The sequence below is a fragment of the Ascaphus truei genome, chromosome 7 (assembly GCF_040206685.1).
Source record: "Ascaphus truei isolate aAscTru1 chromosome 7, aAscTru1.hap1, whole genome shotgun sequence".
In the NCBI taxonomy this organism is placed as follows: Eukaryota; Metazoa; Chordata; class Amphibia; order Anura; family Ascaphidae; genus Ascaphus; species Ascaphus truei.
The window spans coordinates 115,285,873-115,302,584 of NC_134489.1; the positions used below are offsets into that span (position 1 = coordinate 115,285,873).

Genomic DNA, 16,712 nt, shown 5'->3' on the forward strand with positions numbered 1-16,712 from the left:
CTCTGCCACATAAATACATCCACTCTGCCACATTGTATTGTATTGTATGTCTTTATTTATATAGCGCCATTAATGTACATAGCGCTTCACAGTAGTAATACATGGGGTAATCAAATAAATAACAGATAATATAAATAACAGGTCATGGGAATAAGTGCTTTAGACATTAAGGAAGAGGAGTCCCTGCCCCGAGGAGCTTACAATCTAATTGGTAGGTAGGGAGAACGTACAGAGACAGTAGGAGGGAGTTCTGGTAAGTGCGTCTGCAGGGGGCCAAGCTTTATGTATCATGTGTTCAGAATATTAACAGTGCTATTCATATGCTTCTTTAAACAAGTGTGTCTTAAGGTGGGTCTTAAAGGTGGATAGAGAAGGTGCAAGTCGGGTACTGAGGGGAAGGCATTCCAGAGGTGTGGGGCAGTCAGTGAAAAAGGTTTAAGGCGGGAGAGGGCTTTAGATACAAAGGGGGTAGAAGGAAGACATCCTTGAGAAGAACGCAAGAGTCTGGATGGTGCATAACGAGAAATTAGGGCAGAGATGTAAGGAGGGGCAGAAGAGTGTAAAGCTTTAAAAGTGAGGAGAAGAATGGAGTGTGAGATGCGGGATTTGATCGGAAGCCAGGAGAGGGATTTCATGAGGGGAGATGCTGAGACAGATCTAGGAAAGAGTAGAGTGATTCTGGCAGCAGCGTTTAGGATAGATTGTAGGGGAGACAGGTGAGAGGCAGGAAGGCCGGACAGCAGGAGGTTACAGTAATCAAGACGGGAGAGAATGAGGGCCTGAGACAGAGTTTTAGCAGTCGAGCAACAGAGGAGAGGACGTATCTTAGTTATATTGCGGAGGAAAAAGCGACAGGTTTTAGAAAGGTTTTGAATGTGAGGGGTGAATGTGAGAGAGGAGTCGAGTGTGACCCCGAGGCAGCGTGCTTGTGCTACTGGGTGAATGATGGTAGTTCCAACAGTGATGTGGAAGGAGGTAGAAGGGCCAGGTAGTAGTACCTCCACCCTGTCACATAAATACCTCCACTCTGCCACAAAAATACCTCCACCCTGCCACATAAATACCTCCACCATGCCACATACATACCTCCACCCGGCCAAATAAACACCCCCACCCTTGCCAAATAAATACCTCTACCCTGCCAAATAAATACCTCTACCCTGCCAAATAAATACCTCTACCCTGCCAAATAAATACCTCTGCCCAGTCAAATAAATACCTCCATCTTGCCAAATACATCTATGTGGCAAAATAAATACCTCCACCTGGCCAAATAAATACCTGCACCCTGCCAAATGTAACCATGTATATTTTTTATAACTCTGTGCCCAGGACATACTTGAAAATGAAAGGTAAATTCATTGAAAAAACATTTTTATAAATAAATAAATACCTCCACCCTGCTAACCAAATAAAATAAATTCCCATCTCTGGAAAATCCCCCCTCCTAAAATCTATAGCCTCATTTTTTGACTCAGTGTAGCACTGATTGATGATCACTGGGACCCAAGTTCTAACCCACAATTACATCTGATAGTCTTTATTTGTAAGTATTAAGTGGGCTCCATCTCCAATTTCCTGAATGATGCCTCCTAGAAGGAATCCAGGTCCGGCATGTTAAGTGCTTCTGGCTGCGAGATTTCATAGTGAACATAATTGCTAAATCAATTTTTCGTTTATCTATTTTTTTCTGGAAATGACAGTAAATGTCCTCATTTTGGCACAGTTCCCATTTCTCACCCTCCTATCCCTTGTTCCTGTATGGAGATCTAACTCCAAAGCATTTTTGCACTGAGATTGTGGAATTTTCTAAAGACCTCATCAAAGCGTGCGGAACTCTGATGATTTCAGGGTATGGGCCATGAAAGTGGCTTGTGTCCACAATGTAACTCTTTCTAACAGTAAAACAGTATATTTGAATATCTCACCTGGACAGTAAACATTGCGATGTGGTGGAACTCTCCACGCCCTCCCTGCTTCACCGGCACCGTCAGAAAGAACTTGCTGACATCTTTAGAAAATACCGGCTCCTCATTCTAAGGACGGACGAGAGAGAGAGTGGCATGAGAAACACGGCCATGCACATGTTAAGAGTTAAGAGGAGGCGGTAGAAATGTGTTTAGGAAATGAGTCTATTAAATAAAATGTTGGGACGAAAAAGAAGAAATGAAATAAAATACAGATATAGCGAGAATCACTGTCCCCAGCACCGCGGTCAAAGAAGCGAATGTCTGCTTGGCTGGAGACAGTGTGTGCCGCGATTAACCTGCAATGGAACCCACACCGCATCAACCTCCGGTGCCGCAACCAACGTGGTCACGTGGCAGCGGAGTCTACGAGGTTAGCTACATGTGTAAAAGCACAAGTAGTATTGGAATGCAGCGGATTATTCCGTAACTGCTTGTGATTTGGTGGGAATCCCTACAAACAAGGGTGAAACCTTGTAACGATCGGTCAGAGAGAACAAACTACAACTCAAGCTTCACATTACCAGGAATGTCGCTGTTATAACTATAATCATTGGCCATATAAATGTTAACACTGAAGCCTGGATCTGGGAATATCCCCTGTCCTGCCTCTGTCCAAGCGACCATTTCTAATGGAACACGCTGTGCGGTTCTTTTACACGTCAATAATGGCTTTACAGAAAAGACACCACCTCTCCCTCCTCCTTCTTAGGAACTTATCTGACCTATAATCAGTTCTCACATACAGTACAAGATTAATTATAATGATAACCCATTTACATGGAGCTGCTCAGTGGGATTCTCTTCTTCTCTGGACATGCAAAATTAGCAGAAACCTCTAGAACATGATAAGTATCCCTAATTCTAATGTGGTTATTGTTACAGAACAGGAGTATTGTAAGCAAATGTATTAATACAGTTCTGCTTGTAATAAGTCCATACAGGAAGGCGTCGCATGCATTCAATAAAGCTTTTACAAGGAAAGACACTAAAAATACCTGTTTTGAAAGCCAAACGTCGGAGGTTATTTCATATTTCTGCAAAATAATTTAGAAAAAATGAATGTGAGGAAAATATTTCAGTTTTTTGAAGTAGTTTCTACTAAAAAAAAAAATGTCAGAATGAATCAGATTTTCTGTTATCTCCAGTAAATTGCTCGAATAAAATCTCACATCAAAACTCAACTACTAGCAGATATAACCCCCTCTTTGTAACAATTTCTTCATAACATTCAATTATTTGAAAAAATAATGCTTTGAGAGCATTTCATAGCTGAAAGTAACATGTATTAGTTCTTTTTTGGGCCTAATAATTGAAATCACAGCGCTTTTATCCAGTTCAGAATAAGTCACTGCCGTTTCTCCGGTAATGAAGGGGTTATTTGGTACTATGTATTATAGTCTGTTTTCCCCTCTGGCTATAAGACACATTAACTGCCCAAATTAGAGGATTGATACATTCAGCACCACAGCCATTTTTGGTCACAAATTCCCATAAACTTCAATGGCCCAAATGTCTGCTTCAGCATATTCAGAATAATGCCTGCAGTAAGTATACTCTATCGAGAACTAAAGAGTGCGGAAACACTCATTCAAACCTTTAGTGCTGTATGTGCAGAGCTAGGGCATGACAAGGTGTTACATAGTTACATAGTAGTTACATAGTAGATGAGGTTGAAAAAAGACTTCCGCCCATCCAGTTCAACCTATGCTAAATTTAGACAACAGATATTTTATCATATATCTATACTTATTGATCCAGAGTAATTGTAGAAGAGATCCGAAGATTCCAGCGGTGCACAGCTCGTAGGAATGGGAGACCAGCAAGGTGTTAATTAAAAATAAATATTTATTGAAAAAACATGGTATGGGGGACACACTCTCATTATTATTGATCCAGAGGAAGGCAAACAAAAAACCCAAGAGTCACATCATCCAATGATATCTCATAAGGGGAAAAAGAAATTCCTTCCTGACTCCAAGAATTGGCAATCAGATTCATCCCTGGATCAACATCCTTCCCATGTATACTTATTTGGTATATCCCTGTATACATTTCCCATCTAAAAAGATGTCCAACCTTTTTTTGAACAAATCTATTGTATCTGCCATCACAGTCTCCATGGGTAATGAATTCCAAATTTTAACTGCCCTTACTGTAAAGAACCCTTTCCTTTGTTGCTGGTGAAATCTCCTTTCCTCTAACCTACTGTACAGTAAAGGGATGCCCCCGAGTCCTTTGTACTGCCCTTGGGATGAATAGTTCTTTTGAAAGCTCCTTGTATTGTCCCCGAATATATTTGTGTATAGTTATCATATCCCCTCTTAGACACCTCTTTTCTAATGTAAATAAATCTAATTTAGCTAGTCTCTCCTCATAAGTTAGATTGTCCATCCCCTTTATTAATTTGGTGGCTCTTCTCTGCACTCTCTCTAGTTCCATAATGTCTTTTCTTAGGATTGGTGCCCAAAATTGTACTCCATATTCAAGGTGTGGTCTTACTAATGCTTTGTAAATTGGCATAAATAAGTTTACTTCCCTTCCATCCATTGCCCGTTTGATGCAAGATAAGATCTTGTTTGCCTTTGCAGCTACTGCATGACTTTGGGCACTATTGCTAAGCCTGCTGTCTACAAGCACTCCTAAATCCTTCTCCATCCAGGATTCCCCCAATTTATCCCCATTTAATTTGTAATTCGCCTGTTTATTCTTGCATCCCACATTTATCTGTATTAAACCTCATCTGCCATTTACCTGCCCACGTTTCCAGTCTCTCCAAGTCCTTCTGAAGAGAAATGACATCCTGCTCTGATTCTATTACCTTAAACAATTTAGTATCATCAGCAAAATGGAGACTTTGCTCTCAATGCCAACCTCAAGGTCATTAATAAACAAGTTAAAAAGCAGGGGTCCCAGTACCCATCCCTGAGGTACTCCACTCACGACTTTAGCCCAACCTGAAAAAGTTCCATTTATGACAACCCTCTGTTGTCTGTTCTGTAACCAGTTTTCAATCCAGATGCATATATTATTACTGAGTCCAATTTTCTTTATTTTGTACATCAACCTCTTGTGTGAAACCGTATCCAAAGCCTTTGCAAAATCTAAGTAGACCACATCAACTGCATTACCCTGGTCTAAATTCCTACTTACCTCCTCAAAGAAACAAATAAGGTTAGTTTGGCAAGATCTATCCTTCATAAATCCATGCTGACTATTACTAATAATTTTGTTTTCCATTAGGTATTCCTGACTATTATCCCGTATTAAACCTTCAAGTAGTTTCCCCTACTATTGAAGTCAGGCTTACAGGTCTGTAATTCCCCTGTTGTGATCTAGCTCCCTTTTTAAATATAGGCACCACATCTGCTTTACGCCAATCTTGTGGTACTGAGCCTGTGGAAATGGAGTCCTTGAATATTAAATATAATGGTTTGACTATTACTGAGCTTAACTCCTTGAGAACACTTGGATGTATGCCATCGGGGCCAGGTGCCTTATTTACTTTAATTTTTTCAAGTCGCTTATGAACTTCTTCCTCAGTTAACCAATTGTTCATTAATATGGAGGTTGTGGCTTCCTCCTGCGGCACTACTATTGAACTTGATTCTTCCCTGGTAAACACAGAGGCAAAGAATGTGTTTAATACCTCAGCTTGTTCCTTATCTCCAATAATCTGCCTACCCATCTCACACTGAAAGGGTCCTATATTTTCTTTTCTCAATTTTTTTCTTATTAATGTACTTAAAGAACTTTTTAGGGTTGACCATTCTTTCTATTGCAATCCCTTTTTCATTATGCATTTTTGCTAGATGTTAGAAATCAGTTTTAAACTCCATACTTAAGAAGAAACTTTAAAAATATAAAATCTCCTATGATGATGGCTGTCAGAACCAACCAGAGGTCAAAACAAGACTGAGAGGTCAGAACCAGATAGAGAGGTCAGAACCAGACAGATGTCAGACCCAGACTGAGAAGTCAGAACCAGACTGAGAGGTCAGCACCAGACTGAGAGGCCAGCACCAGACTGAGAGGCCAGCACCAGACTGAGAGGCCAGCACCAGACTGAGAGGCCAGCACCAGACTGAGAGGCCAGCACCAGACTGAGAGGTCAGCACCAGAGTGAGAGGTCAGCACCAGAGTGAGAGGTCAGCACCAGAGTGAGAGGTCAGAAGCAGACTGCGTGGTCAGAACCTGACTGTAAGGTATATTCATTAAAGAGGAAAAGCAGAGATTGGGACAATTCTAGATGGGGACGATTGGGAGGATATCTTTGAGGTATTACCCAAAGCTCAATAAGTGGGACAATTAAAGAAAACACGGTCAAGATGCTACACCAATCCATCGAAATGATCAAGGTTCTACAATAATTCCTCCACATTATGTACAAACGGCAGTGGCCAAGTAGGAACCTTTCAGCACATGTGGTGGAGCTGACACTCAATAGCAGAGCTTTGGAAAGCACTCCACAAAATGGCTCAGCACATCGGCTGAGTTCCTTCTAGATCCCTGGTCAGCATTTCTAAGCAGATCCCTACAGGCCCTTGATAGAGAAGAAATCAGATTGGCAGTATATAAATATATCTATATATATATATAGCCCTAGCATGGAAAAAACAATTAGACCTTGCAAAGACCTGGTCAAATGAAGAATTTTGAGGTATTCCTAATGGAAACATGAATGAGCATGAGTGCAGACACCATTTACAAATTCTCTAAGGTGTGGAAGCCATGGATAGCAGCTAACGGCCATAAAAACTTCCCGAGAGCCGTTTTGCAGGTGTAAGTAGGGAGGACCACTAGACTGCGGTGCCCCTAAGAATAAGGAAATAAACAGGGTGGTGGGAGATATGGATGAGGGTGCGCTGATATGTTTACTACCCAGGAACTGAGGGGCCGTACACTTAGTATAATGTATAAATATGCCATGGTATAATGTACCTGAATGTCCCCTCCCCCTAGCCTGTACCCACCCCAATATTTAAAAAAAATACAAATTGAGTGAAATAAAGAGGAAAGGGAATTATCATTGATGGTCAATTGAGTCCATTTTATTTAACACATACTTATAATAATGGCTCTTTTTTTTTTCAACATCAAATTTTTATTGCATTTTTTTTCATATCAAATAAAACATTGCCTATTCAGAAATTTCAAATGTGGAATAAAAATATTCTTATCAAAATTGTAACATGTTATCTGCTTGTAAACAAACAAAAAACAAAAGACACAACAAAAAAAGGGGGGGGGGATAACAGGTGTGCGATCTCTGCTTCTGTTATTTTACTATTACTCCTATGGGAACTCTCTTCAACTCTTGTGTGGATGACTAACGTCCTTATTAAATTTCTATTATTTCTTATATTTCTTATTTCACCCACGAAGGCCTGGCTAGTCTTATTAAAAGGTGACCTACAGCTCATTCTTACCCATATTCTTACCCCTATTTCAAACGAGAACGCATTTATCTCTATAATTGCCAGATTGTGGTTCTCTCTACTCCTGGGATGTCTGTCTGGGCCAACCACGGCGTCCAGACTTTTATAAATTTGGCGCCAGTGTCATTAACTAAACTCGTTCATTTTTCCACCTGGCAAATATACCACATTCTATTCCTAATCTGGGGGATATTTGGAATCTCTGTTTGTTTCCACAGTGCCGCGATCTCGCACCTCGTAGCTGTTGCTAAACGCATAATCAGTTTATTACATGTTTTGGAAAGGCCCGGCCAAGGTCTGTTCAAAAGGAACAGCCATGGATCCGGAGGAATAGTGAGGTCAAAAATCCTCTGAAGCCAATGTCTAATTTGTGCCCATAATGGGACTATCCGAGGACAAGACCACAACATGTGTAACAGGTTCGCCGATGCTCCAACCTGTCTTGGGCACAGAGGGGAGCATCCTGGTCCAAACCTTGCTAATTTCTGTGGAGTGATATATACTATATACTATATATATATACTATAATAAACATTCTCCCTTTCCCCCATTGACTACTTTTGAAAAGCGCTGTCTAAGAGGGACAAATACAAAGGGACTTACATCGCAGATGTATACAGAAGTGGTCAGTTCAAACTCTACAGAAAGTTATAAACTACCTTATATGATTAAGTGGGAAGCAGATTTGGGAGAAGAGGTGAGCGAAGAAGACTGGTTGGCTATTGTAACAGTAGCAGCTAAGAGCTTGATATGCACTACTTTAAAAGAGAACGCATATAAAGTCCTTATGAGGTGGTATCTCACGCCACAGAAATAATAATGGCTCTTTAATGAATATACCTGTGTGACTAACCTCACTGTGGGTCAGGTTATTCCCGACTATGTTTGGGACTCCTCAAAAATCATTAATAATTTAAATCACTTAAAGCAGAAAACATGTAAAAGTAGCCATGGCCCCAAAGAGGCCTTTCCAGACTCCACATTAACTGACCAAATCGTACGTTTATAGACCTGAGAGTAGCTGCGCCATAAAGTCTACGGACCCTACGTGGCCAGTAATTCAGAAATCCCAGGAACACACAGGGTGATGTGTTTGGGCCATAAGAGGGGGGAGCTATGTTACTAAACGTCCCCAGAATGCCAAGGCCGCATTTCCACCTCAATTTCCTTAATGATATTACACGGAAGAATATATTTATAAATGGTAGATTGATAACAACATGCTTTTAAAAGTAGCAATTTTTGGAATAATTTTTTCTTTGCACAGACCTGAACCCCACAAAACAGCGTTTGCAACCAGGCTATCCGTCGGGTACAGGGACCTCCTCTCTACCGCCGTGCATGCTGCGTCATCATGTGACTTCCTCAGGTTCCGAAACCAGTCGGGACAAGGTGGTGACGCAGCACGCACGGCGGTAGAGAGGAGGTCCCTGTACCTGACGGATAGCCTGGTTGCAAACGCTGCACATGCGGTCTGTGCCCAGAGCATTCAGCTGACCGGAGGACTGGCATTAATGTGCTGAGAGACTGGCTGATCGAGTGTAGCATTGCGGAAGTGCGACAGGAGTTTCCAGCAGCTGTACTATACCAAGGCAGAGTATTACATTGGACCCCTCCAACCCAGCTGACGTACCCCTTAGAGATTTCTCTCAAATGTTCAGTGTTTTTTTAAATCTTGTAAGTGTGATTCCTAGGGACTGCGTGTCATATTAAATGTACTTTATTTTTATACAGTTAAACACTATGGAGCCTGCGCTTCTCTTTGTTTTTATATATATATATATATATAGATATATATGTGTATATGTAGCGGGGTTCCCCCTGGTCCCCCTTAGCCTCACACTGGTAGGGGATGCTGCAGGGGCTAGTGCATCACCGGGGGCTCCCGGCGACATCAGTGATAGGGAGCCGCCATCTTGTATGAATTTGCGCATGCGCAGGAGGTGTCCGGCGGCCCTGTTGCATTTGCCGCGAGATTCGGTGCACGTTTGCAGTCGCGGCGCCCATTACACATAGGAAAGTATAGAGAGGCAGGAAGGCCCCCTAGATGTTGCGCATGCGCAGGAAAGTGGCGGGGCGGCCACTAATCTAGCGCAGGCGCAGATAGAGAAAGGAAAGAAAAGAAAAACACAGTACAAGTGCGCAACTATAATGAATAAACAGAGTGAATTGAAATAAAGTGCATTAACCACTTAATACCCAAGTGAGTATAAGTAGCTAGGTTACCAATAAGGAGCGTCTGCTGCTGTGATAGGGTCATCCAAGACCCTGAATCTAGACAAAATCAAACACAAAACAGCGCACAACGCTCATGGTGAAGTAAGAATGAATAATTTAATTCAAGGTTCTGCGTACATCAGATAAAGGTAAAACAGACATGTAACTGTAACTATGACAGTTGTTACCACTCAGGTATCAGGACACAGGAGAAGGCTGCAGCGGGTCACCCAATGTCAGGTATCTGCAGTCATATCAGGCTGTGCTCTCGTCTGCTGGGCTCTTAAGAAGCGGAGGGTTCCCTTCAGGCTTCAGCGTAATCCAGGTAGATAAGTCCCAAGCTCCGTTTAGGAGTAGCTGGTAGAGGGACAGTCTCACCGATCAGGGTCAGCTCTGCCTCCCACGCCAGCTTCACTTAACCAGCAAAGTGATAGAATACTAAGGGTACTAGTAGATCAATATGTTCAGATCATATGTTCAGATCAGAGTAGATCAGAATGCTGGTGGAGAACTCTAAAAAGCAGCACACCAACCACTGCTCACTCTAATGGCAAACACCACAAATTTACAACCTGCAAACAACTTCCCAAATTCCTACTCGTACTGTTACTCTCCTTAGCAGGTGATATTGAACCTAACCCAGGTCCTCCCATTTCAGCTCTGTCCCATGCCCCTGAGAATTCCACCTTTAAATTCCAAAAAGGGCTATCTGTCACCCATATAAACATCCGGAGCCTGCTGCCCAAACTGGACGAACAAGGGCATGGTGCCTTATGCATAAACCCAAAGCCATCATTCTTACAGAAACATGGCTATCCCCTAAAACCCCTGATGTAAATATCGCTATTCAGGGATACTTCATTTTTAGGAGAGATAGGTAAAAGAGAGGAGGAGGGGTGTAATTTTATATTGCAGACACCTTACAATTTACACTGTTAAATTGCCCACCAAGCCCACCCTCTTTTGAAATCCTAGTTGGCAAAATCTGCCTCCCCTTTTCTAAGCCCATCTTGCTTGCTGGCATCTACAGCCCCCCTAAAGCCCCTCTACAATCCCTGACTGATATCACCCAATTTCTTGGCTCCATTTCCTCTCTGAATGAGAAGAGTGAGCTGCTAGTTCTTGGGGATTTCAACTTCAATTGGCTTGACCCTAAAAACCACAAAATCCAGATACAACTCAAGTCACTTAAACTATCGCAACTCATTTCCCAACCCACACGGATAAACCTGAAATCGCACAACCATTCCTTGCTAGACTGGATTCTCTCCTCAAACCCCAGCAGAATCCAATCCTCTGGCATCCTTCCTGACATTTTCAGTGACCATGCAATAGTGTACTGTGTAAGGAAAATTAAAACACCCCATTCAAGCCCTAAAGTTCTCCTCACTAGAACATTTAAAAACTTTAACCCACAACAGTTTCTGGATGACCTTACCAACTGCCCATGGCACAGAATCAATTTAATTCCCGACCCTGATTCTGCGCTCGACTATTTCCAATTCGAGTTCTTTAAACTCTGCGATACCCATGCTCCACTACGAAAAATAAGGGTACGGGGAGCCCACCTTCCATGGGTTACACCTGACCTTATTGCACTCTACCAGCTCAGGGATGCCTTGTGGAAAAGCTACAAAGTAACTGGCACTACCAAGGATCTCAATCACTACAGATGTACGCGGAACATGTGCACAAGGCAAACAAGGCATGCAAAAGCACAATATTACTCTGACAATCTCCACCAAAATACAACAAACCCAGCTAACTTCTGGAAGGTTATCAACAATATATTCCAGCCTCCTAACCATCAACAACCAAGTAATATCACTAAGGGGGATATTACTCTGACAAACCCCACTGACATTGCAAATGCATTCAATGATTACTTTGTGGGGTGTGCCACTAACTTATTAGCAAAACACAGCCCAAACCACAAACCTGAATCTCATCCTGGGAGTACCCCTATAGTCCACCCCCTCCCAAGACTGCCCACAATTTTCAATTTGGCCCAGTATCTGAAGAGGAGATTATACAAGCGCTCCTCAAACTAAAACTAAGCAGCCTATGTGGACCTGACTTACTACAATCTAGGTTCCTACGACTTGGTGCCCCAGCCATTGCCAAACCAATTGCGTCCATAGTCAACTCTATCCTGTCTGCAGGCCATATCCCCAAGACCTGGAAAACTGCCAGAGTTGTCCCAATCTTCAAAAGTGGGGACAAAAATACTGTCTCAAACTACAGCCCAATCTCACTTCTCCCAATTCTAGCCAAAGTCATGGAAAAATGTGTCCACTCCCAATTAAGCGATTTCTATAAAAAGACAAATTTCCCTAGCCAATTCCAATCTGGGTTTCGTCCCAAACACTCCACCGTAACTACCCTGCTAAAAGTTTGCAATGAAATCCAGTGTGGAATGGAACAGGGACAACTCACTGGTGCAGTATTCCTAGATTTTGCAAAGGCTTTTGACACAGTTGATCATGCTATCCTGCTTAACAAACTCCAGAGCTCTGGAATAGGGAAGCATGCTTTAAACTGGTTTCAGTCCTACCTATCAGGAAGATCCCAACATGTGTCCATCTCAGGCTCTAACTCCAACCCCCTGGATATCACCTGTGGTGTCCCGCAAGGCTCTGTTCTGGACCCCCTACTCTTCTCAGTGTTCATTAATGATCTTCCCACAGCTTGTAAGGAAGCCTCAATACACATGTATGCAGACGACACAATCCTATATGCACACAGCCATAGCCTCTCCGACCTTTAACACATACTTCAGTCTGACTTTTTGAGACTCGAAAACTGGATTTCCGAAAACAAACTGTTTTTAAACACTGACAAGACTGTAACAATGGTATTTGGGACCAAGACTAAATTTTTAAAGCTTCCAGTGACTGAGCTCCTGATTAGAACCAATGCTAACACCACCCTAACCCCTTTCACTAGTTTTAAATACCTGCTTATGGTTTGACTCCCACTTAACATTTGGGATGCACATTGATACCCTGACAACCAAGACCTATGCCAAACTAGGGGTACTTTACATGAACAAATACTCCCTAAGTCTCCTGGTCAGAAAGCGTATCACACAGCAGATGCTAATGCCAATTATTGACTATGGAGACATAGTATATGGCTCGGCACCTCAAACCCACCTTAGCAAACTTGACACCCTCTACAATTCAATTTGTCGTTTTGTTCTCCAATGCAACAACACACATCACTGCGATATGCTCAAAGAACTAGATTGGTCATCACTAGAGTCTAGGCGCAAAGTTCACCTTTCCTGTCTTGCCTTTAAATTCTTCATGGGCAAGCTACCCAGCTACCTGAAAAAGCTCCTCACCCCTACCACTTGCAGCACTTATCACCTGAGATCAGACTCCAAAAGACTGTTCATGGTCCCAAGGCTCAACAAAGTATCCGGACGTTCCTCCTTCTCTTAACGTGCACCCCAAAACTGGAACAACCTACCAGAGACTCTCACATCCACAACCAGTTTAAGTTCTTTCAAATCTAAGGCTGTCTCACATTTTAATCTGGTCTGTAACTGTTTTATACGCCCATAATATATATTTTCTTTAACTGTGCACGCAATGTCTTGTATATAATGTATACCCTGTTCATTTATGTAACTGTACTTGTAACCATGTATTATTTGTTTTACTCTGTGCCCAGGACATACTTGAAAACGAGAGATAACTCTCAATGTATTACTTCCTGGTAAAAATATTTTATAAATAAATAATAAAAGTACTTTTAAAACCTTTATCTGATGTACGCAGAACCTTGAATTACTTTTGAATATAAATTGTTCATTCTTACTTCACCATGAGCATTGTGCGCTGTTTTGTGTTTTGTTTTGCAGATAGAGAAAGTTAGTCGGCCATTAGAGAGGCGCCCATGCGGTTCTCTTAGGGAAAAGCCTCACAGGGAACTACAACTCCCAGCAGGCTTAGAGGCAGGTGAGTCAGATAATTGCAGGCAGCCATTAGTGTTTGCAGCTTTCCCTGCAGAGAGTAGATACATTATATGGGCAATGTGCTATGAGTCAATCAGACTGAGGAGACAGTGGGGGACGGAAGGGGGGCAGAGAGCTGCGAGCTTCTGCCCTAGGCCAGAAGTACCCCAGGCTAGAGTTGAGGCCCTGACTATCTGATTATCAGACATTTTCTAAAACCAAAGTCATTGGGCGCTAAGAGAGAATTAGAGTAACTTTATGAGTATTGACACGTGCAATCAGAGCAGTTTATTGAGCTGAAATAACTTTCCTTCTGACTCATAATCTGGGCAATCCCTCCTGAAATCTGATAAATGGTGCACCTTCCAGTGCTGGGGTCCTGCAATGTCCATGCCTGGAGAGGTTCACTAGAGAATGTCCAGCACCTAAAAGGTTAATTACACAATGTCCGGCACTGGAGAGGTTAATTACACAATGTCCATCACTGGAGAGGTTAATTACACAATGTCCATGCCTGGAGAGGTTCATTACACAATGTCCAGCACTGAAGAGGTTAATTACACAATGTCCGGCACTGGAGAGGTTAATTACACAATGTCCGGTACTGGAGAGGTTAATTACACAATGTTCATCACTGGAGAGGTTAAGTACACTATATCCGGCACTGGAGAGGTTAATTACACAATGTCTGGCACTCGAGAGGTTTAGAACACAATGTCCAGCACTGGATAGGTTAAGAACACTATTTCCGGCACCAAAGAGGTTAATTACACAATGTCTGGCACTCGAGAGGTTAAGTACACAATGTCCTGCAATGGAGAGGTTAATTACACAATGTCCAGCCCTGGAGAGGTTAATTACACAATGTCCAGCACTGGAGAAGTAAATTACACAGTGTCCAGCACTGGGGAGGTTAATTACACAATGTCCGGCACTGGAGAGGTTAATTACACAATGTCCAGCACTGGAGAGGTTAATTACACAATGTCCAGCACTGGAGAGGTTAATTACACAATGTCCAGCACTGGAGAAGTTAATTACACAGTGTCCAGCACTGGGGAGGTTAAGGACACAATGTCTGGCACTGGAGAGGTTAATTACACAATGTCCGGCACTGGAGAGGTTAAGCACACAATGTCCGGCACTGGAGAGGTTAATTACACAATGTCTGGCACTGGAGAGGTTAAGGACACAATGTCCGGCACTGAAAAGGTTAAGTACACAATGTCCGTCACTGGAGAGGTTAAGTACACAATGTCCGTCACTGGAGAGGTTAAGTACACAATGTCCGACACTGGAGAGGTTAAGTACACAATGTCCGGCACTGGAGAGGTTAAGGACACAATGTTCGGCATTGGAGAGTTTAAGTACACAATGTCCGGCACTGGAGAGGTTAAGTACACAATGTCTGGGACTGGAGAGGTTAAGTACAGAATGTCCGTCACTGGAGAGGTTAAGTACACAATGTCCGGCACTGGAGAGGTTAAGGACACAATGTCCGGCACTGGAGAGGTTAAGGACACAATGTCCGGCACTGGAGAGGTTAAGTACACAATGTCCGGGACTGGAGAGGTTAAGGACACAATGTCCGGCACTGGAGAGGTTAAGGACACAATGTCCGGCACTGGAGAGGTTAAGGACACAATGGCCGGCACTGGAGAGGTTAAGTACACAATGTCCGGGACTGGAGAGGTTAAGGACACAATGTCTGGCACTGGAGAGGTTAAGGACACAATGTCCGGCACTGGAGAGGTTAAGGACACAATGTCCGGGACTGGAGAGGTTAAGGACACAATGTCCAGCACTGGAGAGGTGAAGTACACTATGTCTGGCACTGGAGAGGTTAAGTACACAATGTCCTGCACTGGAGAGGTTAAGGACACAATGTCCGGCACTGGAGAGGTTAAGGACACAATATCCGGCACTGGAGAGGTTAAGGACACAATGTCATGCTGTAGGATACGTGGGAACACACTTACTTTGCTGCAGGCCCCGGTGGTTGTTTCACAGACAGTGAGAACTGAGATGTTTTGCAGTCGATTTAACCATCGCACCACTGTCTTGGTATTACTGACCCACTTCACCATCGTGATGTAATAATCCCTAGAACAATCAATGCAAAAATATATATTTATCATCGATGCTATCCTTAACCGTATTACTGCCAGAACGGTCACTATTGTCATATAATGCAGGCGTGGGTAAATGAGATCTCTTAGCATCCACTTAACACCTAAAAGGACACGTCCCATGATCCTTTTCTGTGTCGTAGAGAACAGGTCTCTAGTTCACAAGAATTTGCTGACAATTTCCGTTCCAAAGTGTCCTGTTTCAGCTGTTATGTGATGCAGTGTGTGATGATGCAGTGTGTGATGATGCAGTGAGTGATGATGCAGTGAGTGATGTGATGCAGTGTGTGATGATGCAGTGAGTGATGATGCACCAGTGTGTGATTTGATGCAGTGAGTGATGTAATGCAGTGTGTGATGTAATGCAGTGTGTGATGTAATGCAGTGTGTGATGTAATGCAGTGTGTGATAGTGCAGTGAGGGATCGTGCAGTGTGTGATGATGCACCCCGTGTGTGATGTAATGCAGTGTGTGATGATGCACCCCGTGTGTGATGTAATGCAGTGTGTGATGATGCACCCCGTGTGTGATGTAATGCAGTGTGTGATGCTGCAAAAACAGTGCTACAGTAAAAATATATTACTGAGTGTAACAGGGGATTTGTCCCTGTTCAAAAAGGTGCTTCTAATCCAGCAGTGTGGTGGTTAACTGCTGGTAGTCAATTAAAAAACACCACCTGGCTGATTAGAGGTTGGTTAGAAAAGCCTGCCTTTGAGACAGGAAGAGAGATTCCTTAGTCCACAATTGGGCTGACCAAGGAAGCAGACAGAGCAGAGGTTCCTGAGTCTCACAGATGAGACTGACAGAGGGATCACAGATGTCTGGAGCTCACAAGACTTCTACACCTGAATGCTGAGATAACCTGAGGAAAAGGCAGCAACCCAGGAAAGAGAGAAGCCTTCCCCCTACAACTACGAGACAGATAAGACTTTTCTTATAAGACTGATTATCTATGTATATATATATATGTCTCTATGATTTGGGCTGGTGAAGCTGGACT

The 16,712-nt window shown here is 42.8% G+C and overlaps 1 protein-coding gene across 1 annotated transcript in view; it reads right to left on the minus strand.

The window, feature by feature from the left end:
• Positions 1-16,712, minus strand: part of DPP10 (dipeptidyl peptidase like 10) — a 511,573-nt gene that overhangs the window by 52,364 nt on the left and 442,497 nt on the right. The window contains exons 11-13 of the mRNA XM_075610081.1: positions 15,563-15,686; positions 2,966-3,004; positions 1,909-2,036 (exon numbers count right to left, since the gene is read on the minus strand). Coding sequence (XP_075466196.1) covers positions 1,909-2,036; positions 2,966-3,004; positions 15,563-15,686 — 291 coding nt within the window. The remainder of the gene's footprint in view (positions 1-1,908; positions 2,037-2,965; positions 3,005-15,562; positions 15,687-16,712) is intronic.